This window comes from Neophocaena asiaeorientalis, unplaced genomic scaffold, assembly GCF_003031525.2.
Source record: "Neophocaena asiaeorientalis asiaeorientalis breed wild unplaced genomic scaffold, Neophocaena_asiaeorientalis_V1.1 scaffold543, whole genome shotgun sequence".
NCBI classification, from domain to species: Eukaryota; Metazoa; Chordata; class Mammalia; order Artiodactyla; family Phocoenidae; genus Neophocaena; species Neophocaena asiaeorientalis.
Genome location: NW_020173671.1, coordinates 2,387,011 through 2,409,495, shown reverse-complemented (window position 1 = coordinate 2,409,495; position 22,485 = coordinate 2,387,011). Strand labels below are relative to the sequence as shown.

Below are 22,485 nucleotides of genomic sequence, written 5' to 3'. Positions count from 1 at the left end.
GGGTGGGCGCGGGGCTGCTCCTCCATCACTGGCGTCAGCCGGCTGACGTGCTGTCTTCCGATGCCAGAGCGCCATTGACATCCTGGGCTTCACCCCAGAGGAGAAATGTGGACTTTACAAGCTGACAGGCGCCGTGATGCACTACGGGAACATGAAGTTCAAGCAGAAGCAGCGGGAGGAGCAGGCGGAGCCAGACGGCACCGAAGGTACCACGTCACCGCGGCGGCCGCGCGCCAGGGCCAGGGGGTTCTTTCTGGACCGGGGCATGAACCCGAGTCCCCTGCATCGGCAGACGGACTCTCAACCACTGCGCCACCAGGGAAGCCCCTCAGGGCCTCTTTTGAAAGCACTTACTGCTCCTCCTGCCTAGAGAGGCGAACCTCTGCAGGGCTCAGATGCCTACAGGCACGGTTACTGCCCCGTCTGCTGAATCACTAGAATGGCCCTGCTTCAGATACAGTAAGGAGTGACCAGGGGTTTCTGGAACCCAGTGCCGCCTTTTCATAAAATCTATCATATTCTCTGAGTGACTCAGCTCCCACCGGCCACAGGTAAGCAGTTTAGAGACACGGAATGTAAACACATGAAGATGGGCTGAGCCGAGCGTGGAAACATCCGGATGACTTTCAGAGTGGTTCGTCCGCTTTGCCAAGCATCAGGGGTTTCCCTTGTAATCAGCCTTCTTTTCCTGCCAGTGGCTGACAAGACAGCCTATCTGATGGGCCTGAACTCTTCGGACCTCCTGAAAGCTTTGTGCTTCCCCAGAGTGAAAGTAGGGAACGAGTATGTTACCAAGGGCCAGACGGTGGACCAGGTAAGTGGCTGCCGCAGGCTGGGAAAGGACGCAGCACCCAACGGCCGCTGCCTCCAGACTCACCAGCTGGCCCCTCCGCACAGGTGCACCATGCCGTGAACGCCCTCTCCAAATCCGTCTACGAGAAGCTGTTCCTGTGGATGGTCACCCGCATCAACCAGCAGCTGGACACCAAACTGCCAAGACAGCACTTCATTGGCGTCCTGGATATCGCGGGCTTTGAGATCTTTGAGGTTTGTGTTATACTCGTTTGGCTTTGTGTTGGGGGCTGGTTTTCGTGATCCTATAGGCAAGATGTCAAGGCAGCCCACACGTCATCCAGCATCACATCTTGGAGGAAAACAAGATGGAGGGTGGATCAGGTAGAAGAGAACATGGAAGGGTTTGCATTATTTTAAGAGGGAGGAAGGCTTGTGTCAAGTGGAATTTTAAAGACATCCTCAAATGGATAAAAGAAAACAAAAAATCAAATGCAATTACTTACAATAGGGAGAGCCAGAAACAGAGAAGAAGTTGACAATAAGCCACCCATGTGATGTTTTACATAAATATCCTACTGGCTCTGGGTTAGAAGCACATAGCCATTCATCAAAGCATATGTTTGATGTCTGCCAGGTATAAGACTTGCAGGTGAGAAAAAGATGAGCTTGTAGTTTGTAGAGGACAACAAGAAGTACATAAGGCACACAGAAGACCAACTACAGATAAGGCAGGCCGTGGCCAGCGCCCAGGAGAGGCCCAGACCGTGGACTCAGGAGAAGCATCTTCCAGCTGGAAATCAGAGAAGACTCCAAGGATGTGTGGTCTCCGCTGAGCCCAAGAATGTGCCCATTCCTGAAAGCATAAGTGAGCTGGCGAGAGCCCGAGACCATGAGGAGGAAGGCTGATGCGTGTTTGGTTTTGAACGAAGTCTAACTTTTCATGTGAACCTTATGTTTTGGTGTCAGTACAACAGCCTGGAGCAGCTGTGCATCAACTTCACCAACGAGAAGCTGCAGCAGTTCTTCAACCACCACATGTTCGTGCTGGAGCAGGAGGAGTACAAGAAGGAGGGCATCGAGTGGGAGTTCATCGACTTTGGGATGGACCTGGCCGCCTGCATTGAGCTCATCGAGAAGGTACCTGCTGTGTGCACTCAGCAGCCGCCCCTCGCCGACCTGCTGCTTGACACTGCAGCTCATACCTGCCCCGTATGCACCCTGCCTTGGTCCAGCCGATGGGCATCTTCTCCATCCTGGAAGAGGAGTGCATGTTCCCCAAGGCCACAGACACCTCCTTCAAGAACAAGCTGTATGACCAGCACCTGGGCAAGTCCAGCAACTTCCAGAAGCCCAAGGCGGTCAAGGGCAGGGCCGAGGCCCACTTCTCGCTGATCCACTACGCGGGCACCGTGGACTACAGCGTCTCGGGCTGGCTGGAGAAGAACAAGGACCCCCTGAACGAGACGGTGGTCGGCCTGTACCAGAAGTCCTCCAACAGGCTCCTGGCACACCTCTACGCCACCTTCGCCATGGCAGACGGTAACAGACTCCGCGGGGTGCCTTGGACCCGCACTTTTTCACTCCACTCAGCCCACGGGACTGGAACGGCTCTGTAGGTCTGCTAACAGCACATGCCATCTTTTTTCTTTCTTTCAGCTGACAGTGGAAAGAAGAAAGTTGCCAAGAAAAAGGGTTCTTCCTTCCAAACCGTCTCTGCCCTTTTCAGGGTAAGAAAGATACAGATTTATTTGCTTGTAATTGGTTTAAGTCATCTCCAAATGAGCAATGCAGAGATGCTAAACTTGATTCACTCAGGAACAGTGATGCAGTCTTAATCTGGTCACTGTCACTTAGGGAGGGTGAGTGGCAGTATGGTGATACAGAGGAGGTCTAATAAATGGAGGACCAGAACTGAGCCATCACTTTAAACGGCATCTGCTGTGTGTGCCGGCTGGCCAGGGAGGCGAGTCCTCAGTACAGACCTTCCGACTTGCCTGAAGGACACAGGCAGTAGCATGTCCGGTGCCCAGTGGAGCTGGATACTCCTCTTGAGTTGATTTCAGAGGCATTTTGTACTTGGTTAGTCTTTGGTGGTTCACTGTGAACCAAAAGTCTGTTATATCAGTTATTTGCCTACACTTCTAGCCAAAAGATTATTAAAAGGAAAAGTTAAATAATACCTTTATTCCTTAGAATTTATGATAAATTTAAAATACATACCTTACTTTTTTGTTACATCTCCGTGTCTGTAAAAGCCTATAGTAGGCTCACTATCAAATTTAATCTTTTTCTTTTAGGAAAACCTGAACAAGCTGATGTCAAATTTAAGAACAACCCACCCTCACTTTGTGCGCTGTATAATTCCCAACGAAACCAAAACCCCAGGTAAGACACCCGCTGGCTCTGCAGGCGGCACTCAGGCTTTAGGAGGTTGTGTGTGAAGCTGACGTTTGCGGCTTCTCTTCCCAGGCGCCATGGAGCACAGCCTTGTCCTGCACCAGCTGCGCTGCAACGGTGTGCTGGAGGGTATCCGCATCTGCAGGAAGGGCTTCCCGAGCAGGATCCTCTACGGGGATTTTAAACAAAGGTGTGTGAGAAAATGCTCTGTCTGCTTCTTGAGAAGATGTGCAAACGCTGGGACTTGAGAGGGAGGAATCCTGGTATGAAAAGACCCGTTTCAAAAGAACAGCTGTGGACTCCATGTAGAATGATTAACCTACCACTCGGCCAAGGTATACAGTTTTCTCCCACATTTCTCAGGAGCTTATCTGACATACAACACGTCAGAAAAACACCTGGCCTAAGAGTCAGTAGGCCTAGGTTCTAGGCCACTATCTGGCCTGTGACCAAGAGCAAGATTCCTTCCCTCTCTGGACCTTGGCCTTCTTGCCTCTTGGAAGAGAGGCCTGAACTGGTTTCCAAAGTTCATGTCTTTGCTAATGGTCTACGATGTTTCTGTGTCCACAATGGCAGATACCGAGTGCTGAATGCCAGCGCCATCCCTGAGGGGCAGTTCATCGACAGCAAGAAGGCGTGTGAAAAGCTGCTGGCATCCATCGACATTGATCACACTCAGTACAAGTTTGGACACACCAAGGTACTGCATCAGCTCTGACAGATGTTGGTGTGTGGTCCCCGTTAGACTTCTCCGGAAAACTGACTCAAGTCATCCTTCTCCCCTCAAGGTGTTCTTCAAGGCTGGCTTGCTGGGAACCCTGGAGGAAATGCGGGATGACCGCCTGGCCAAGCTGATCACCCGGACGCAAGCTGTGTGCAGAGGGTTCCTCATGCGTGTGGAATTCCAGAAGATGGTGCAGAGAAGGTCGAGCGGGGTCTGTGCTCAGACCTGAGCTCTTCGGGAGAAGTGGGGAGTCTCTCTTAGAAAAACACTGATGTTTTGTTTTTAGGGAGTCCATCTTCTGCATCCAGTACAACATCCGAGCCTTCATGAACGTCAAGCACTGGCCCTGGATGAAACTCTTCTTCAAGATCAAGCCCCTCCTCAAGAGTGCAGAAACCGAGAAGGAGATGGCCACCATGAAGGAAGACTTCCAGAAAACCAAAGATGAACTCGCCAAGTCAGAGGCCAAAAGGAAGGAATTGGAGGAAAAATTGGTGACGCTAGTACAAGAGAAGAATGACCTGCAGCTCCAAGTACAAGCTGTAGGTGTTTAGGAATTTTTTTAAAACTTTCCTTCTAGATTTGATTATTTAAGAAAATGACTTTTGGTGGGAGTTTTGCTTTTTAGTTGCGATGCTTCGTAAAGGACTTCATGTATAACAAAATACTGGAATGTCACAAATCTTATCTTTTAACCATTAAAGGAAATCATGATATATTTTTTTCTTTTTTTAAGGAAAGTGAAAACTTGTTAGATGCAGAGGAAAGATGTGATCAACTGATCAAAGCCAAGTTCCAGCTGGAGGCAAAGATCAAGGAGGTGACTGAGAGAGCTGAGGATGAGGAAGAGATCAATGCTGAGCTGACGGCCAAGAAGAGGAAACTGGAGGACGAATGTTCAGAACTGAAGAAAGACATAGATGACCTTGAGCTGACACTGGCCAAGGTTGAGAAGGAGAAACATGCCACAGAGAACAAGGTGGTACACTCTTTGTGGGCCCTTCCAGCTTGATGTGGTCAATGCAAACCCGACTTGATCTCTTCTTATAATTGCCTATGGCTTCTTCTTAGGTTAAAAACCTTACTGAGGAACTCGCTGGTTTGGATGAAACCATTGCAAAGTTAACCAGGGAGAAGAAAGCCCTCCAAGAGGCCCACCAGCAGACCCTGGATGACCTCCAGGCTGAAGAGGACAAAGTCAATTCCTTGAGCAAAATCAAGAGTAAATTGGAACAGCAGGTGGATGATGTGAGTAAAGGATGCTAGTCGGGAGGCCTGGGCCTCAGGGTGGGAAGAGCCCCCGAGAACCCTCTGGTGCAAAGCATTTGTTCTCAAAAGGAAACGGTGACTTTTGCAGCTGGAAAGCTCCCTAGAACAAGAAAAGAAGCTTCGTGTAGACCTGGAAAGGAACAAAAGGAAGCTTGAGGGAGACCTGAAGCTTGCCCACGAGTCCATATTGGATCTGGAGAATGACAAGCAACAGCTGGATGAAAGGCTCAAGAAGTGCGCCCCGAAACCACCGAGTTCAGCTTTCCAATTCCCAGGTATTTGGCCTTCACACGTTCTGCATTTCCCTTCACAGGAAGGATTTCGAGTACAGTCAGCTGCAAAGCAAAGTGGAAGATGAGCAGACTCTGGGCCTGCAGTTTCAGAAGAAAATCAAAGAGCTACAGGTAGGAGGCGTTTGGGACTTTTCTTTCACACGTGGTCACGTACAGTGGGTGGGGGGTGTCTATTACACGTCATTAGAGCAAAGCGGGCAGGACCATGGGTCTCCTTTCTGCTAGGCTGACACAGTAGTGATGAACAGTTTTTCCGTAACTGTTGACAAAGCACATAATTGAAGTATTTCAAGTCCACATGCAGTTGGAATGGACTATATCCTGGGTGGCCGCTGCAGGGGTAATGCCTGTGTCGAGGCAGGAAAAACTCGTGTCAGAGAAAATTGGCAGCATTGGTATCGTTCGGGGAACAGTCCGAGAGTGGTTTGTCTAATGGGAGGGGAAGCTGGCCTGGTGTTGACACTGGAAGTCAGGAGTGTCGTGGGGCGGCCTGCCCTCACAGGCCCGCATCGAGGAGCTGGAGGAGGAGATCGAGGCAGAGCGGGCCTCCCGCGCCAAAGCAGAGAAGCAGCGCTCGGACCTCTCCCGGGAGCTGGAGGAGATCAGCGAGCGGCTGGAGGAGGCGGGCGGCGTCACATCCACGCAGATAGAGCTCAACAAGAAGCGGGAGGCCGAGTTCCTGAAGCTGCGCCGGGACCTGGAGGAGGCCACCCTGCAGCACGAGGCCACGGCGGCCACGCTGAGGAAGAAGCACGCGGACAGTGTGGCCGAGCTGGGGGAGCAGATTGACAACCTGCAGAGGGTCAAGCAGAAGCTGGAGAAGGAGAAGAGTGAGTTCAAGCTGGAGCTCGACGACCTCGGCAGCAATGTGGAGAGCGTGTCCAAGTCCAAGGTGCGGGGTGGGGGGCGCCTCATCCTCAGGTGAGGGGGACCCTGCCTCCTTCCCACCTGATCGCTGACTCAGCTTCCTCCCCCTTCTCAACCCTGCAGGCGAATCTGGAGAAAATCTGCCGCACTCTGGAGGATCAGTTAAGCGAGGCCAGGGGCAAGAACGAGGAATGTCAGAGGAGCCTGAGCGAACTGACCGCACAGAAGGCACGTCTGCAGACGGAGGCCGGTGAGCGCCGGGAAACGGTGGGGGCAGTGCCTCCTGGACACCCACAGAGGGCAACTGGTCAGAACGAAAGGCAGGGTTTGTTTGGGGGAGGATTTCTAGGGAAGCAGATTTTCAGGAGAGAGGCAATCAGAATAACCCACGAAAGCGCCATTTAGAATGTCCCAAAGGAGGAGAGCACTGAAAGTTCAGTAAGAAGGAGAGAGACATGGACTGGAATGAGGAGGGACCCAGAACACCACGTGCTTCAAGCGCTTTCAAAATTAATGTAACCCTGCCTCAAAAAGAACCTAGAGGGCAGAAGTGGGACTAGGAACCAAGTCCCATGGCTTTTCTACTTCTCGCTGCACGTTAATGCAGATTCGTTGTCTGCAATGGGGCATTTTAAACAGTAAAGAAAGAAACACGGCCAATTTGTATAGGCTCTTGGTGTGTGATAAAAATACAGGGGAAGATTATCCGGGACTTCCACCTAGAAAGGACTGGTTCACCCAGCGCTGGTCCTCCAGCCCATCATCACGGGTGAACCAGTCCTTTGTAGCAGCTCGACCGAGACAGTGACAAAAAGAAGTTCAGGGGCCACTTCTCCCATGATCTTGGGAGTTCACCCCTGGAGTCCGAAGGCCTCTCCCCCACCTTCTTTTTCTCTTGCCTCTACGTAAGCATATAAACCAGAACCACCGTAGCCACCCAAAAATCCAGCTTCAAACTACTGAAACTAGAAGTCCTAAGGAACGCAGCTAAGAGATGCAGTATTTCCCCCAGTGACAAACAAGCAAACAGCTGGAAGCACCAGCCACTGAAAGGTCTGATGGGAGTGTTTAGGTGGTGAGGTTTTGGTTTACAATTATTCTTAAGTTTTACTGACAAAAGTTACTCCATGCTTCTGGAAGTTTACAACAGTATCTTACCAGGGTGTGCTTTCAGTTTCCTCTTCACGGACACATCCCTTCACCCCCAAGAAAGGACCACACCTTGTAATTTACTCTCCCCAGATCTCAGCACAGTGCCTTACATACAGTAGGAACCTGGTGAGTGAATGAATGAAGTGAAAATATTTCCCTTCTGGACACAGGTGAGCTGAGCCGTCAACTGGAAGAAAAGGAGAGCATAGTATCGCAGCTTTCCAGAAGCAAGCAAGCATTTACCCAGCAAGTAGAAGAGCTCAAGAGGCAGTTAGAGGAAGAGAGCAAGGTACGTCCGCAGAGGGAGCGCTCCCCGACCTAGCCTTCCAGTACCACCTGCAGAAACAAAAGGCAGCTCTACTCACAGGTGATGACAGCGGGAGCACACTTGGATTGCATCATGCACACGGCACTAAAATGGTCATCCGCTGGGGCCTCTCCTCTGTCCTGACTTTTGCAGGCCAAGAGCGCCCTGGCCCACGCCCTGCAGTCCTCCCGCCACGACTGTGACCTGCTGCGGGAACAGTATGAGGAGGAGCAGGAAGCCAAGGCCGAGATGCAGAGGGCGCTGTCCAAGGCCAACAGCGAGGTGGCCCAGTGGAGGACCAAATACGAGACGGACGCCATCCAGCGCACGGAGGAGCTGGAGGAGGCCAAGTACACAACCCTATCTGTCTTCAGAAGAAATAGAACTCCTAGATGATCAAGTGACAGAAGGCACTGACTTTAGAACTACTCCCGAGTGAATGTGTTACAATGTTTCCCCATCTTCTATGTCTTTTAAGGCAGTTCTGTGCCAGTAGAGGGAGCCGGTGTTAGCACATTTCATTGAGACAAACGACTTTGACCTTGGTTAGAGAAAAGGCAGGCTATTGGTCACTGGTTTTTAGCAGACAGGAAGTTCTCCTGGGCTTATGAAAGGAAATTGGCGTTTGAATCACATAAATTAGTGATTCCAACTTGGTGAATAGTGATGTTCAGGAGGATTGAAACTTAAAGCATCTGCTTCTCTTTCACATTCTTCAAGGAAAAAGCTCGCTCAGCGCCTTCAGGATTCCGAGGAACAGGTTGAGGCGGTGAACGCTAAGTGCGCTTCCCTGGAGAAGACCAGGCAGAGGCTGCAAGCAGAGGTGGAGGACCTGATGGGCGATGTGGACAGAGCCAACTCCCTGGCTGCCGCTGTGGACAAGAAACAGAGGAACTTTGACAAGGTGTGGGGTGAGCTCCCTGCCGGCTGAGCACCGTGACACAGGGGTACCTGGTGGTACCTGACTCTGCCCCAGTAGCAGTGTGACCTCAGGCAAGCCCCTGAAACAATGGGAGTGGGATGCGGGGGGAGGTCCCTTTCAAACACTGTCAGTGGAAACAAGCCACCGCCTCCAATGTTGTCCAGTCCCGAGCGTTTCTGTACCTCCACATGGCTGGTCTGTCTGGGGGGCTGATGTGGGAATCCAACTCGGGTCCCACTGCGAGGCTTTGTGGCAGCTTCCCCTTCAGTATGACAGGTAAGGTTGCTTTGAAACAAAGTTTTAATGAAATATTTAGAAGTACAGGGCCGTTTTCATATTGGGAAGAGGGCAGTTCGGCACAGCTAATTCCTTCTCAAAGGATCCACTTGCTTTTCATAGAGGGCAGTTGTTACTGACCAGTGACTGATCTGGAAATCTTGGTTAGCCAACAGTCAGGAACAAGGGGCTAGGCAAGCGACATGGCAGAGGCGGCCCCAGCTCCCAGACTGCTCACCCTCGCGGGCGTACTTAGATAGAAACTAGCCGAGAGGCGCTCGTCAACAGAGGTGCCGCCTTCCTCCCCGGTGCTGCAGGTGCTCGCTGAATGGAAAACCAAGTGTGAGGAGAGCCAGGCAGAGCTGGAGGCATCTCTGAAGGAATCCCGCTCCCTGAGTACTGAGCTCTTCAAACTGAAAAATGCCTATGAAGAAGCCTTAGATCAACTTGAAACTGTGAAACGGGAAAATAAGAATTTAGAGCGTAAGCAATTTGTCTGAAATCCTGCTTCATGCTATTGCCAGAGCGTGGGGCTGGAGGGCCGTGACTACAGGACCCAAACCCCTACACGAGAGTCCGTTACCGCACACACAGGAAGCGTTCAGATCCGAGGGGTTGTTTCTGAGTCTCTCTGTACACAGTATCTTACCTCTAGGAAATAGCATCCGTAGAACTATGATAAACTAGTTAAAAGCATTTGGTTGGTGCTTGCTCTGCCTGGAAAACTGCACGGAGAACGTTCTGAGGCAACCCAACCTCTTTCTTTGCAGAGGAGATAGCCGATCTCACAGAACAAATTGCCGAAAACGGTAAAACCATCCATGAACTGGAGAAATCAAGAAAGCAGATCGAGCTGGAAAAGGCTGATGTCCAGCTGGCCCTTGAGGAAGCAGAGGTGAGCAGAACGCCAGCGAGGCATTGGCCTGGAACAGCTGCTATGATGGTGGGGCTCCAGCTCAGGAGGCCAGGCGGCCCCGATCTGGGTCTGTAAAGTCACAGTCCTAACGCCGGCTTCTTTCCTATCAGCTTGCATGGACTAACACCTGTGAATACCTGTGAATTATCTTGAACTTACTGGAGAAAATCATTACGTTAAAATAGGTCTAAAAATGAGATTTTACAAAAATCTTAGATGAATTCAAAATATCTATAAAGTGCCTTAAGCGCCTAAGAAATGTGATGATTTAAATGTTATTGTTTGATAGTATAATAAAAACAAAGTGCAATGAAACATCTTATTTCTGCACTGAAGGTAAGTTAGGGATTTTTTAAAAAAGAGTTTTGAATATTGCAGAGTTAGAATTACAAACATTCTATTGGAGGGTTTTTTGCCCCAAAGAGTAGCGTAGCAGGCTCTCTCTCATCACTGGTATTATTTCTGTCTTGTTCTTGTTCTTCAAAGGCCGCTCTTGAGCATGAAGAGGCCAAGATCCTCCGAATCCAGCTGGAACTCTCACAAGTGAAATCAGAAATCGATAGAAAGGTGGCCGAGAAAGACGAAGAGATCGAGCAGCTGAAGAGGAACTACCAGAGAGCAGTAGAGACGATGCAGAGCGCCCTGGACGCCGAGGTGCGGAGCCGGAACGAGGCCATCAGGATCAAGAAGAAGATGGAGGGGGACCTGAACGAAATCGAGATCCAGCTGAGCCACGCCAACCGCCAGGCCGCAGAGACCCTCAAACACCTCCGGAGCGTCCAGGGGCAGCTGAAGGTTTGCGCACTCCCGGTGGGAAACCTCTCCCAGCCTCAGACACGCCAGCTGTCGGCTGGGCTCATGGTCCTCAGGCCTCAACTTCAGCCGGACGTTTCTGTTACTGTCTGGCCAGGATACCCAGCTCCACCTGGATGATACTCTCCGGGGCCAGGAGGACCTGAAGGAGCAGCTGGCGATCGTGGAGCGCAGAGCCAACCTGCTGCAGGCCGAGATCGAGGAGCTGCGGGCCACCCTGGAGCAGACGGAGAGGAGCAGGAAGATGGCGGAGCAGGAGCTCCTGGACGCCAGCGAGCGCGTCCAGCTCCTGCACACCCAGGTGGGGGAGGGGAGGGGGGCGGGGCAGGGCCCCTGCTCTGGGGCGCGCCTGGCTAACACCCTTCCTCCCGTCCCAGAACACCAGTCTCATCCACACCAAGAAGAAGCTGGAGACAGACCTCCTGCAGCTCCAGAGCGAGGTGGAGGATGCCAGCAGGGACGCGAGGAGCGCTGAAGAGAAAGCGAAGAAGGCCATCACGGACGTGAGGCTCCTCCCTGCCCTGCGTGGCTGCCAGGATTGCATTTCATCCCAGCCCCCTTCCTCTCCAACTCATTAGATAGGGTGGGGCCTTCCCAGGGCACACATGGTGTGAGTTCTGCTCCAGAAGTGCTCCCCACCTCCCCGGACAGTCAGCATGTCTCCTCCAGCACGTTTAAATAGTGGACATGAGAAATAAGGGAGTGTGGATAAAAAAAAGACCAGAAGGAATTATATTCCTTTCTTATGCCCTTGGAGAGGTATGCTCTTCTTTCCTTCAACGTATGACTGATTCCAAATATAAAAATGAGACCCTCAGACGTCAGGATCCCACCAAATGTCACCTCACAGGAAGCCGGCTTCCCTCCCGCCGGCACCCAGCCTTCCTGCTCCAGAGGCCTTGGTTCTGGGCTCGTAGCCCCCACAGCACCACCTGCTGCTCGATGGAGGGCACAACCTCGTGACGATTCCTCCCTCCTTGCTCAGGCACCCCCAGTTCCCTAGAGGCCTTCCCTTAGCCCCATTACCCCACACCCGTGACGCCAGGTTATGAACTCAGAATTCTCTAAGTCACGGGTTGGTGATAATGGTGATAAGGAAAGAAGGAATCTCCTTGGAGCTAGGGAGGTCCCAAGGAGGCCAGTTTAAGAAAGGGAAGAAACTATTTCCCATCCAGCCCTTGAAGGTTTCACTTCTTACCTTATGCTACATGCCTGGTGCAGCTCTTCTCAGGTCCCATGGTGGAACGGTGGGGCTCAGTCATCCCGTTACCTATTGTCCTTTGTCATCAGCATGGCTCTGGTCCTCCGGGTACCCAGATTCCGACAGCTCCAAGCACTTGACCTTGGTCTGCATCTGAGTGGGATGACGTGCTTTTCAGGCGGCCATGATGGCCGAGGAGCTGAAGAAGGAGCAGGACACCAGCGCCCACCTGGAGCGGATGAAGAAGAACCTGGAGCAGACGGTGAAGGACCTGCAGCACCGCCTGGACGAGGCTGAGCAACTGGCCCTGAAGGGCGGGAAGAAGCAGATCCAGAAGCTGGAGGCGCGGGTACTTGCAGGACAGGCCCCAGCCTACACAGAGCTTTCTGGCCTCTCCCGTTCGTGCTCCAGCCCCAGACTAATTTACACACGTTCCCTCAGATCCGAGAGCTGGAGTTTGAGCTTGAAGGGGAGCAGAAGAAGAACACCGAGTCTGTCAAGGGCCTGAGGAAGTATGAGCGGCGGGTCAAGGAGTTAACTTACCAGGCAAGTGGAAAGAAACCCCACGGGCATTTCCTCTGTGAAGTGCGAACACCCTCCCGGGTCCTCTCTCCAGAAAACAGGGAGAAATCCTTTAGCCCCAGAGAGAACTGGGACCTCTTGCATCCCTTCTGGCCCCTGGCTAAGTACTGTCCCATGTTCTCTCTTTCAGTGCGAAGAGGACAGGAAGAACGTGGTGAGATTACAGGATCTGGTGGACAAACTTCAAGTGAAGGTCAAGTCCTACAAGAGGCAGGCCGAGGAGGCTGTAAGTCCGCGGGACCCCAGCGCAGCGCCTGGCCTGTTTTCTTGCTAGCCCCAGAGAGGCGCTCGCTGATCGTACCCGCCCCGGCTCTTTGCTTTTAGGATGAACAAGCCAACGCGCATCTCACCAAGTTCCGGAAAGCTCAGCATGAGCTGGAGGAGGCTGAAGAACGGGCCGATATTGCCGAATCTCAAGTCAATAAACTGCGCGCGAAGACCAGAGACTTCACCTCCAGCCGGGTAGGTGGCCCCGCGGCACTGGGTGGGGAGGGCGATGCGGCGGGAGGTGTGACTCCCGGGGAGGAACCCGCCGTGATGGACGGGACCTTGGAGAACCTTCGACTTTAGAACCGGTCAGTCTCGGGCTCAGGAAGAGAAAGGATTTGCTTAAAGCCACGTAGCTGCGTAGAGCCCGGCTAAACCCCGGTCTGTGAGTCCCAGTAGAACACCGTCCTGAAAAGCGGCGAGCGGTTCCTGCGTGGGCTCGGGCGCCCTCTGCCGGCCGGCCGCCGTCTCTGCGCCCACTGTAGGTGTAGGTTCCTAGATCCCTGGGCTGTTCTGAGGACCAGGCTCTCAGGCTGTGGGGTGACTGCCGCCACGTCTGCACTCGTGTATCCGCCTGCGATCCAAGGAATATCCCGTGTCCCGCTGAAACAGACAAGCAAGCAACCCCAGATGCTCGCTGGGAGGGGGCGTGGCCGGAAATGCGGCTCTGCCATCTGACAACTCAAAATGCCCACTTTCTCCCCAGATGGTGGTCCATGAGAGTGAAGAGTGAGTGATCCTACGCTGGAACAGGACAGAAAATATGCGAAATATGTATTTTCATGGTTCCTGACGCTTAATTTCCATGTGATTGCTTTTCACATGCAATAAATTTTGCTTTGTTTTCAATTTGGGGCTGTGTCATTGTATTTGTTTTCTCTTCCCGGTGTGGAAATGGTTCATTGGTGGTATTTGGAAATGGTTCATTGGTGGTATTTATGCCCAATGTTGAAATCTCGGTATGCAGATGTCTTGATAAAGTCATTTGGCCTATTTTCAGGTGTATGTATGTGGGGACAGGGAGAGACTGCTTTTGGTTTAAATTTGAGATTAGGGCAGAAATAAAAAGTACTCCTAGGTTAACCACTGCTTTGGTGGGAGGAGGGGGAGATTGTCCAAAGAGTCATCTCCCAACTATGACAAGGGGGACACACGAAGGTTTGGTTCAGGAAAGCCCCGTCTCAAGCTGAATAGGGTTTTAAGGCAGAGGCCAGAGTCCCCCTACATCTTCTCAGAGAACCACCCTGGAATCTAAACAAAAGCTTCTCAGGCAGCTCCACACAGCGCCGTGCTAACTAACTACTAGGAATACACAAATGAGCAAAACAGCGTCTGGTCCCTCCAAGAACTCACGGTGAATCTACCACTGAGGTGCTGGGAGAACTGGACAGCTACATGTAAAAGAGTGAGATCAGAACACTCCTTAACACCATACACACAAATAATAAACTAAACGGATTACAGACCTACTATAAAACTCTTAGAGGAAAACATAGGCAGAACACTCTATGACCTAAATCACAGCAAGATCCTCTTTGACCCACCTCCTAGAGAAATGGAAATAAAAACAAAAATAAACAAATGGGACCTAATGATACTTCAAAGCTTTTGCACAGCAAAGGAAACCATAAGCAAGATGAAAAGACAACCCTCAGAATGGGAGAAAATATTTGCAAATGAAGCAACTGACAAGGAGTAATCTCCAAAATATACAAGCAGCTCATGCAGCTCAGTATTAAAAAAAAACAACCCGGGCTCCCCGGGTGGCACAGTGGTTGAGAGTCCGCCTGCCGATGCAGGGGACACGGGTTCGTGCCCCGGTCCAGGAAGATCCCACATGCCGCAGAGCGGCTGGGCCCGTAAGCCATGGCTGCTGAGCCTGCGCGTCCGGAGCCTGGGCTCCGCAATGGGAGAGGCCACAACAGTGAGAGGCCCGTGTATCGCAAAAAACAAAACAAAAAAACAACCCAATCCAAAAACGGGCAGAAGCTCTAAAGAGACGTTTCTCCAAAGATATACAGATTGCCAACAAACACATGAAAGGATGCTCAACATCACTAATCATTAGAGAAATGCAAATCAAAACTACAATGAGGTATCACCTCACACTGGTCAGAATGGCCATCAGCAAAAAATCTACAAACAATAAATGCTGGAGAGGGTATGGAGAAAAGAGAACCTTCTTGCACTGTTGGTGGGAGTGTAAATTCATACAGCCACTATGGAGAACAGTATGGAGGTTCCTTAAAAAACTAAAAGCTACCATATAACCTAGCAATCCCACTCCTGGGCATATACCCTGAGAAAACCATAATTCAAAAAGAGTCACATACCACAATGTTCATTGCAGCTCTATTTACAATAGCCAGGACATGGGAGCAACCTAAGTGTCCATCGACAGATGAATGGATAAAGAAGATGTGGCACATATATACAATGGAATATTAGTCAGCCATATAAAGAAACTAAATTGAGTTATTTGTAGTAGGTGGATGGACCTAGAGTCTGTCATACAGAGTGAAGTAAGTCAGAAAGAGAAAAACAAATACCATAGGCTAACACATATATGTGGAATGTAAAAAAAACGGTTCTGAAGAACCTAGGGGCAGGACAGGAATAAACATGCAGAAGTAGAGAATGGACTTGAGGACACGGGGAGGGAGCAGGGTAATCTGGGACGAAGTGAGAGAGTGGCATGGGCATATATATACACTACCAAATGTAAAACAGATAGTGGGAAGGAGCTGCATAGCACAGGGAGATCAGCTCGGTGCTTTGTGACTACCTAGAGGGGTGGGATAGGGAGGGTGGGAGGGAGATGCAAGAGGGAGGGGATATGGGGATATACGTATATGTATAACTGATTCACTTTGTTATACAGCAGAAACTAACATACTATTGTAAAGCAATTATACTCCAATAAAGATGTTAAAAAAATTTTTTAAAAACCACTGAGTTCTTGGCTCAGTCTCCACTGTTTCAAAGCCACGCAACAGAAAATCTCACCCTTTATCCAGGGTAAAACTGTCTTTAGCATAAGGGAAAATACAGCAGAAGTCAGAAAACTACCTGGACGACCTACGACCGGAAACAGCATCTTCAAACGCAGACTCATTTGTTCGTCGTTATCAGAAGTAGTTGTCAAGTTCCCTTCTTTACCTGATTCTAGGTGACTAGATGACCCAGCTTGACTCAGGAGGAGTTAAAGGCCCAGGGGAGTTCAGCACCTCCTGGGATTTGTCATTCTACAGAAAGAAGGTCACTATGGATGTCAGATTTGGCCTATCAGTGATTTCAGATAATTTTACCTCAAAGACCACATCTCTTTGATGTGCTTTCAATGCTTTCTGGCAATAATGTGACTAGAAAGTGGTGTGGCCTCCTGGTGGTGGCTGTTACTGAGAGGAAATCACAGCAATGAGAACAGGTCTGGTCCCGACCCTGGCCTGAGGCTGGGCCCAAAGGGCTGAGGTTGCTCTGAGCCTCTCAGTCTGTACAAGGACAGCTATAAGCTGCCTTCTGGGGAAAGTGGGGAATAGAAAAAGAAAATGAAGCTTCTCATTACAGAGGTATTCAAACTGGTAGATGAAGAATGAAAATGAAAGACCTGGTATGTCACGACTGTAATATGAATTATGAACCCCTGATGAATTATGGCTACTAGCGTCACAAAAATAAGACAACCGGACGTGACATGCCTCCTGACAGAAGTATACACACCACCGCCCAGGAAGAATTCCTGCCAGCAATCTAACAGGGGTCTGATCAAGACCCTAAATGTGTCCACCAACTTACAGGAAAAGCAGAAACAGACCCAAGATACAACCAATAAACTCCAGAATACGAGGAACTCAACTGAACACAACATCTAGTTTTTTCAATACATAAATGGCAAGGAGAAATACATTAAAGAAATGGAAGGGGGACACTATAGATTAAAGGAGACTTAGACCTACCCCCCAACTGCTCTGCCTGGACCTTGTTAGGACACACACATGCATATCCCATCTGGTAAAATTCGAATACTGATGGGATATTCAATGATGATATGGGATTATTGTTCATTTTCAAGGTAATATTGTGATTATGATTTCTAAAATAGCCCTTATCTTTAAAAAATACATAATAAAATACAGGTAAGAGGGACTTCCCTGGTGGCGCAATGGTTAAGACTCCGAGCTCCCAATGTGGGGGCCCAGGGTTCAATCCCTGCTCAGGGAACTAGATCCCACATGCATGCCACAACTAAGGAGCCCACCTGCCACAACTAATGAGCATAAGTGCCGCAACTAAGGAGCCCACCTGCCACAACTAATGAGCATAAATGCCGCAACTAAGGAGCTGGTGCTGCCTGCAACTAAGGAACCCGCTTCCCACAACTAAGGAGCCTGCCTGCTGCAACTAAGACCTGGCGCAACCAAATAAATAAATATTAAAAAAAAATACAGGTAAGAAAGGAAGAAAGAAAGAAAAAAAGAAGGCAGGTAAGCAGGAATGGCCACCTTTGCAGTGAATTTGTTTCACAGAATTTCAGACAAAGGATTGAAAAAAAGAGGTCCCTGATGCATTTTATGCAGAACTGGGCTACAAACTTGAAAACCTCTGAGACTGTAGGACCTGACACGTCCACACACTGGCAAAGTGCAGTATTTCCCATGAAGAAGATGAGGAGATGGGTTCTGGAAGCGATCCGTAACTATCTCTTTTAGGCTCTGATTTTGTGAAGGATAAAATGGAAAAATTCATTTTCTGTGAGTTAATATTGTGACCAACTGTGCCAGTGTCCATTTATTCCATGAAGCAAAGGATGCCCGTGACGATAGAAAATACAAGCCCTGTTACTGTGGAGAGAAAGCACGAATTTCATTCCAAATAAGGCCCTGCCGTGCCCCATGTGGGAACAGGTGTGTCTGGGAACGGAGAGGAGGAGGATGGACTCAGGCCCTGTCCCTGAACTCCTTCCCCGGGCTCTCAGCACCGCATATTGACTCAGTGATGACAAGACAGGACTATCGCCCCGCCCCTGCTTTACAGATGAAGAAACGGAACCACAGAGTAGCTTGCTCGAGGTCAAGATGGCAGAGCTGGGATTCTCTCTAGATCCCAAGACTCCTTTACACTACAAAGTGCTGCCTACCTAAGCAGCTGGGAAACAGATGCAAGAAATATAACAGCTTGAGGAGGTGGGCTCAGGGGCGAGGGTCCATCAGAACTGGATGGATAAACTCACAGTGTAATGTTTTTCCTTTTGACTGTTGACTATTTCCGTTAACTTCCTCCAGGCCTCCACTATAGCCCTTCTCTCGACCACCAACCCAGCCCACCCCGTCTTCGGACAGTCTCCCCTCAGACAGACCAAGTTCAGTAGGAACTTGGGTGACTTAGCTCATTTGCAATATCTCCTGGTCCTTTTGCACGTGAACCCCAAAACAGGATGGCAAAAAAGGGTGAAGGTGCCCCCTTCCAGATAAGCTCTCTGGGCGGAATCCCACTACCTCCAGATTAAGGGCCAGTTCAAGTTACTTTTCCTTTTTCTAAATAGACTCACTTTTCTCTTCTATTATATTTTTCCTGGTAGTTGGACATAGAATTTATTTTTTCCCCTGTAATTCTTATACTATCCAGAAAACTCTTCCTGGATTCTTTACTGAGCCTCGAATCTCTTGGCAGTAGATTTCTATTTTTTATTACTTTTATAATTTTTTAATTATACAAAAAATACGTGCTCAACACAGGATTTAAAAAACATATCTGTCAACTCTAAAGAGACCGCGGGCTAGGACTCCTTTATTTGGAAGTGATGAGATCTTGATTTACGATTTGCAGAGGGCCCCCTTCTTAACAACATGCAAGGGATTCAGCTTCTAATAAGAGCAACGTGTCCTCATGGGGAGCAAATGGCTGCAGCCTGCAGCCTCCTCCTGCTGGGGAGGGCAGCCTTCTCTGTCTCCACGCCTGGTCCCCGCGACAGCTGAGAGCTTTAATAAAGCAAAATGTGCCTGGGAATGTGGGCTGAGGAAGCTGCCCAGAACCCAGAGGCCTATTTCCACCCCTCCCAATAATCCCACTGCTAAAAACATCTGAGGCTGAGAGGTCCCGAGGCTGCTTGCTGGGGCTGAGCCGTGATCCGGTTACACTGAGCAAGGCCGAGACATTCCGGAGGCCCCTGTGCCCACAGGTGCAGCAGCTGCGGCCCAGGAGGGCACGGATTATTTTTAGCTAACATGTTTCATGCTTTCCACGGCAGTGAGCAGAAAGAAGCCTGGGCATTTGGCGGCCTTCTCCATGTTCTATCAACTTAGAGGTGGCCCTGAGGAGCCCTGAGGAGGTCCAGGGAGCAGACGAGAGTCACCCTTAGGCCACCTTCGTCAGAACCTGACACCAGCTTGTGGAGAGAAGGAGCATCTCAGATAAAGAAAATGGACCATTGTCATCAGCAGAGGGTTACTCAGTGACCCAGAGATACACAAATAAATGAGACGGAACCTTGAACCGCAAGGACAGTCAAGGAGATATAAATATTCAAATCATGATGATGGAAAACAAATCAAAACCAAACACAGAGGCATGGGAGACTGAGGAAGGTGAGCGGGTGACACGCTTTTATAATCAGAGACCAAAAGAGTCAATCCCCTTAGCAGTGAGTACAGTGTTCTGTACACAGCAGGTGTTCAACGCATGTGCTGAACTGAATTCCTAGTAAGAAGGGAAAAGAGGTGGGGGACTCTGTGTGCCTGGGGAAAACCAGTTCTTCTGATTTTCTGCTTCTCCTGTCACTAATAAAGACACAATAATAACCCAGAAGCCGGTCTTTACCAATCTGTCAGCAATCCTAACCATACACTTGAATTTCTTGGCTTCCTGAAACGACGGTTGTGGGCATGGCTATCTGTAGCTCACACTGGCTCAGAAGCCTGGAGAGAGAGTCAAGTACACCCGAGGAGGCCCAGGGGGGCGAGGTGCTGCCGTGTGAAGACCGTGCCCGGTGTGGAGCCGGCATCGCCCCACGCTTTGCCGCCACCCGTCTCAGGTCTGCGGTCTCACACACTGACTCATTCACTTGTCGTTTACCAGCTGCCTACTATGTGCCCAGGAACAGGAAAGGGGCGGACAGAAGTCTCCAAGAAAGCCAGACCAGGAAAAGGGAGAGAGGCCTCCTGCTCTGAGGTCCCAAGTCTGGCGGCACGAACATTCCCAAATACGGCGCAGCCTCAGCACGGGGCGGGATTAGCATCGCGGCAGCTGCACCTATTTTGGGCCTGGGGGTCTCTGTCCCCTGGGCAACAGGTGTGGAGACATGAGGAAGAAGGCATTTACGTGGGCTTATTTTCAGGGCTTCCTGGCCTCATGCCCAGGGGTCAGAGCCAGCCTTTCACGTAAGGGTCCACAGCTAGAAACCCAACACCTCCTTCTGTCTCCCTAGGGGCCCACTGGCCTGTCTCCCCTCCACCCCCAGGCTGGCTTGAGATGCCCACCAAGTGGAGTCAAGTCAGGGAGGCAGAGAGAAGTCGGACCTTTCTCGCCAGCCACCACAGTGGTCACGTCCCGGTGCCCAGCGGTGGGGATGAGGGGAACGTGCCTGGGACTGGACACCATTTAGGCTCTGTTCTAAAAGGTGCTCTCCAGGTCATTCCCACAGCAGCCCAGAGGCAGCGAAGGCGGGGTGGTCCCTTTCGGAAAGGAGAATAAAGGACACGAGTTCTTCTCTGTTTAAGTGACTTGCCTCCAGTCCCATGGTAAACCCAAACCACAGAGGGTCTCAGGTGTAGTGTCACGAGTGACCAACAGACATACACTGAGTCAGTCTGACGTGGCCACAATCAACCTCCCACGGCCGAGAGCGTGCAGCCCACAGGGCCCATCCTCGCCTTCCGAGTGGTTCTGAGGGACACAGCAGCACAGGCGCTGGGAGGCCCCCCGGGAGGATCAGCTGGTCCTGGTGCAATCGGAGGGGCCGTGAATAGTGTCTTCTGCCACCTGCCTCTCCCCCTTCGTCCGTATCACCCTAGGGAGGGGGCAGAGTGGCAGCACCCACGGGGCTGCCCCCAAGCCTACAATCAGTCCTGTCAGCCGTGAGGGACCCCCAAACCTCCGGACCCCAGACAGCTCTACAGCTGGGATTCGAATTCCCAGCTCTGGTCCCAGGGACATTTCTGCTGCCTGAGTGGCTCGGTGCTGACACTCAGTTCACGCTCGCTCGACCTGTCCTGCCTTGTAAGCCTGAGCAGTCTACTACCGTCATTTCATCCTCTGAAATACGGGGTTAAAGATGAACACGGGCCGTTTTTGTGGCCCGAGCCATCTCTGAAAGGAAATATTAATAGTAGTTCCATGTTTTAAATCATCCTGAGCTCCTGAGATAAAAAGACAGTTTGAATATTAATCATTACAGCAAAGGAAGAAGCACTTTTGTCTCTTCCTGCCTTTCATGGTTGCATGGAAACCCCTCCTGAGTTTTGAAGGCTGGTGAGGTGAAGATGTGGGATCTGAGGTTCACTCAGGTCACAAGTCATCTGGCCGATAGGGCTCAAGGCAACCAAAGGCACAGCCAAGTCCACGCAAATTACTCGATAGGGCTTCGTCCTCCCGAGTCCTCCTACCTGAAACACAACTCCAGTCTGTCACTGCTCTGCCCAGACACCATCAGTGTTCCCCTCTGCCTACCAGCTGAGCACACACGCCCTGCCTATGCCCCACATGCCCACAAACGTGCTCCTCCCACCCGGCCAACTCCCCCAGGGCCACCTCCACCTGTTGAAACCCTAACCTATCCCGGGGCCTCTTGGTCCTCTGCACCCACCAGCAGTCATGACCTGAGACCTGGCACACGTTTCCGGGGGTACGTTTTTACTCCCTCTGCTCTCCCTAAGGAGGAGTTGCGACTTCCTGTCTTCCTCATCTTTGTATCACAGTTCCTATCCCCATACCTTGTATTTCAAACACACACGCACATGTGCACGCACACACACACACACACACACACACACACACGAGCTTAGTCACTGGAAGTACTAGGGTGAGAACTAGGAGTAAGAAAATTCCAGTTCGTCTTTTTTTTCTTTTAACATCTCTATTGGAGTAGAATTGCTTCACATGGTGTGTTAGTCGCTGCTGTGTAACAAAGTGAATCAGCTATACGTATACACATATCCCCATATCTCCTCCCTGTTGCGTCTCCCTCCCTCCCACCCTATCCCACCCCTCTAGGTGGTCACAAAGCACCGAGCTGATCTCCCTGTGCTATGCAGCTGCTTCCCACTAGCTATCTATTTTACGTTTTGTCATAGAGTGTTCTGCCTATGTTATCCTCTAAGAGTTTGATGGTGTCTGACCTTACGTTTAGGTCTTTAATCCATTTTGAGTTTATTTTTGTGTATGGTGTTAGGGAGTGTTCTAATCTCATTCTTTTACATGTAGCTCTCCAGTTTTCCCAGCACCACTTATTGAAGAGGCTGTCTTGAAGAGGCTGTCTTTTCTCCATTGTATATTCTTGCCTCCTTTATCAAAGATAGGGTGGCCATATGTGCGTAGGTTTATCTCTGGGCTTGCTATACTGTTCCATTGACCTATATTTCTGTTTTTGTGCGAGTAACATACTGTCTTGGTTATTGTAGCTTTATAGTATAGTTTGATGTCAGGGAGACTGGTTCCTCCATCTCCGTTTTTCGTTCTCAAGAATGATTTGGCTATTTGGGGTCTTTTGT

At 50.5% G+C, this 22,485-nt stretch overlaps 1 protein-coding gene across 1 annotated transcript in view; it reads left to right on the top strand.

Annotated features, from left to right (window-relative positions):
- Nucleotides 1–13,586, top strand: part of LOC112401901 (myosin-3) — a 21,143-nt gene extending 7,557 nt beyond the window's left edge. Inside the window, exons 11-40 of the mRNA XM_024748434.1 lie at nt 68–206; nt 696–814; nt 898–1,047; nt 1,762–1,932; nt 2,028–2,334; nt 2,452–2,522; nt 3,093–3,180; nt 3,265–3,382; nt 3,769–3,892; nt 3,981–4,117; nt 4,203–4,458; nt 4,653–4,895; nt 4,988–5,164; nt 5,274–5,419; nt 5,499–5,589; nt 5,981–6,370; nt 6,469–6,595; nt 7,668–7,786; nt 7,958–8,154; nt 8,525–8,708; nt 9,320–9,485; nt 9,773–9,897; nt 10,405–10,713; nt 10,829–11,032; nt 11,109–11,234; nt 12,111–12,281; nt 12,374–12,478; nt 12,645–12,740; nt 12,839–12,976; nt 13,488–13,586. Of these exons, the coding sequence (XP_024604202.1) occupies nt 68–206; nt 696–814; nt 898–1,047; nt 1,762–1,932; nt 2,028–2,334; nt 2,452–2,522; nt 3,093–3,180; nt 3,265–3,382; nt 3,769–3,892; nt 3,981–4,117; nt 4,203–4,458; nt 4,653–4,895; nt 4,988–5,164; nt 5,274–5,419; nt 5,499–5,589; nt 5,981–6,370; nt 6,469–6,595; nt 7,668–7,786; nt 7,958–8,154; nt 8,525–8,708; nt 9,320–9,485; nt 9,773–9,897; nt 10,405–10,713; nt 10,829–11,032; nt 11,109–11,234; nt 12,111–12,281; nt 12,374–12,478; nt 12,645–12,740; nt 12,839–12,976; nt 13,488–13,514 (4,821 nt within the window). The 3' untranslated portion in view covers nt 13,515–13,586. The remainder of the gene's footprint in view (nt 1–67; nt 207–695; nt 815–897; nt 1,048–1,761; nt 1,933–2,027; nt 2,335–2,451; nt 2,523–3,092; nt 3,181–3,264; nt 3,383–3,768; nt 3,893–3,980; nt 4,118–4,202; nt 4,459–4,652; nt 4,896–4,987; nt 5,165–5,273; nt 5,420–5,498; nt 5,590–5,980; nt 6,371–6,468; nt 6,596–7,667; nt 7,787–7,957; nt 8,155–8,524; nt 8,709–9,319; nt 9,486–9,772; nt 9,898–10,404; nt 10,714–10,828; nt 11,033–11,108; nt 11,235–12,110; nt 12,282–12,373; nt 12,479–12,644; nt 12,741–12,838; nt 12,977–13,487) is intronic.
- Nucleotides 13,587–22,485: the final 8,899 nt, after the last annotated feature.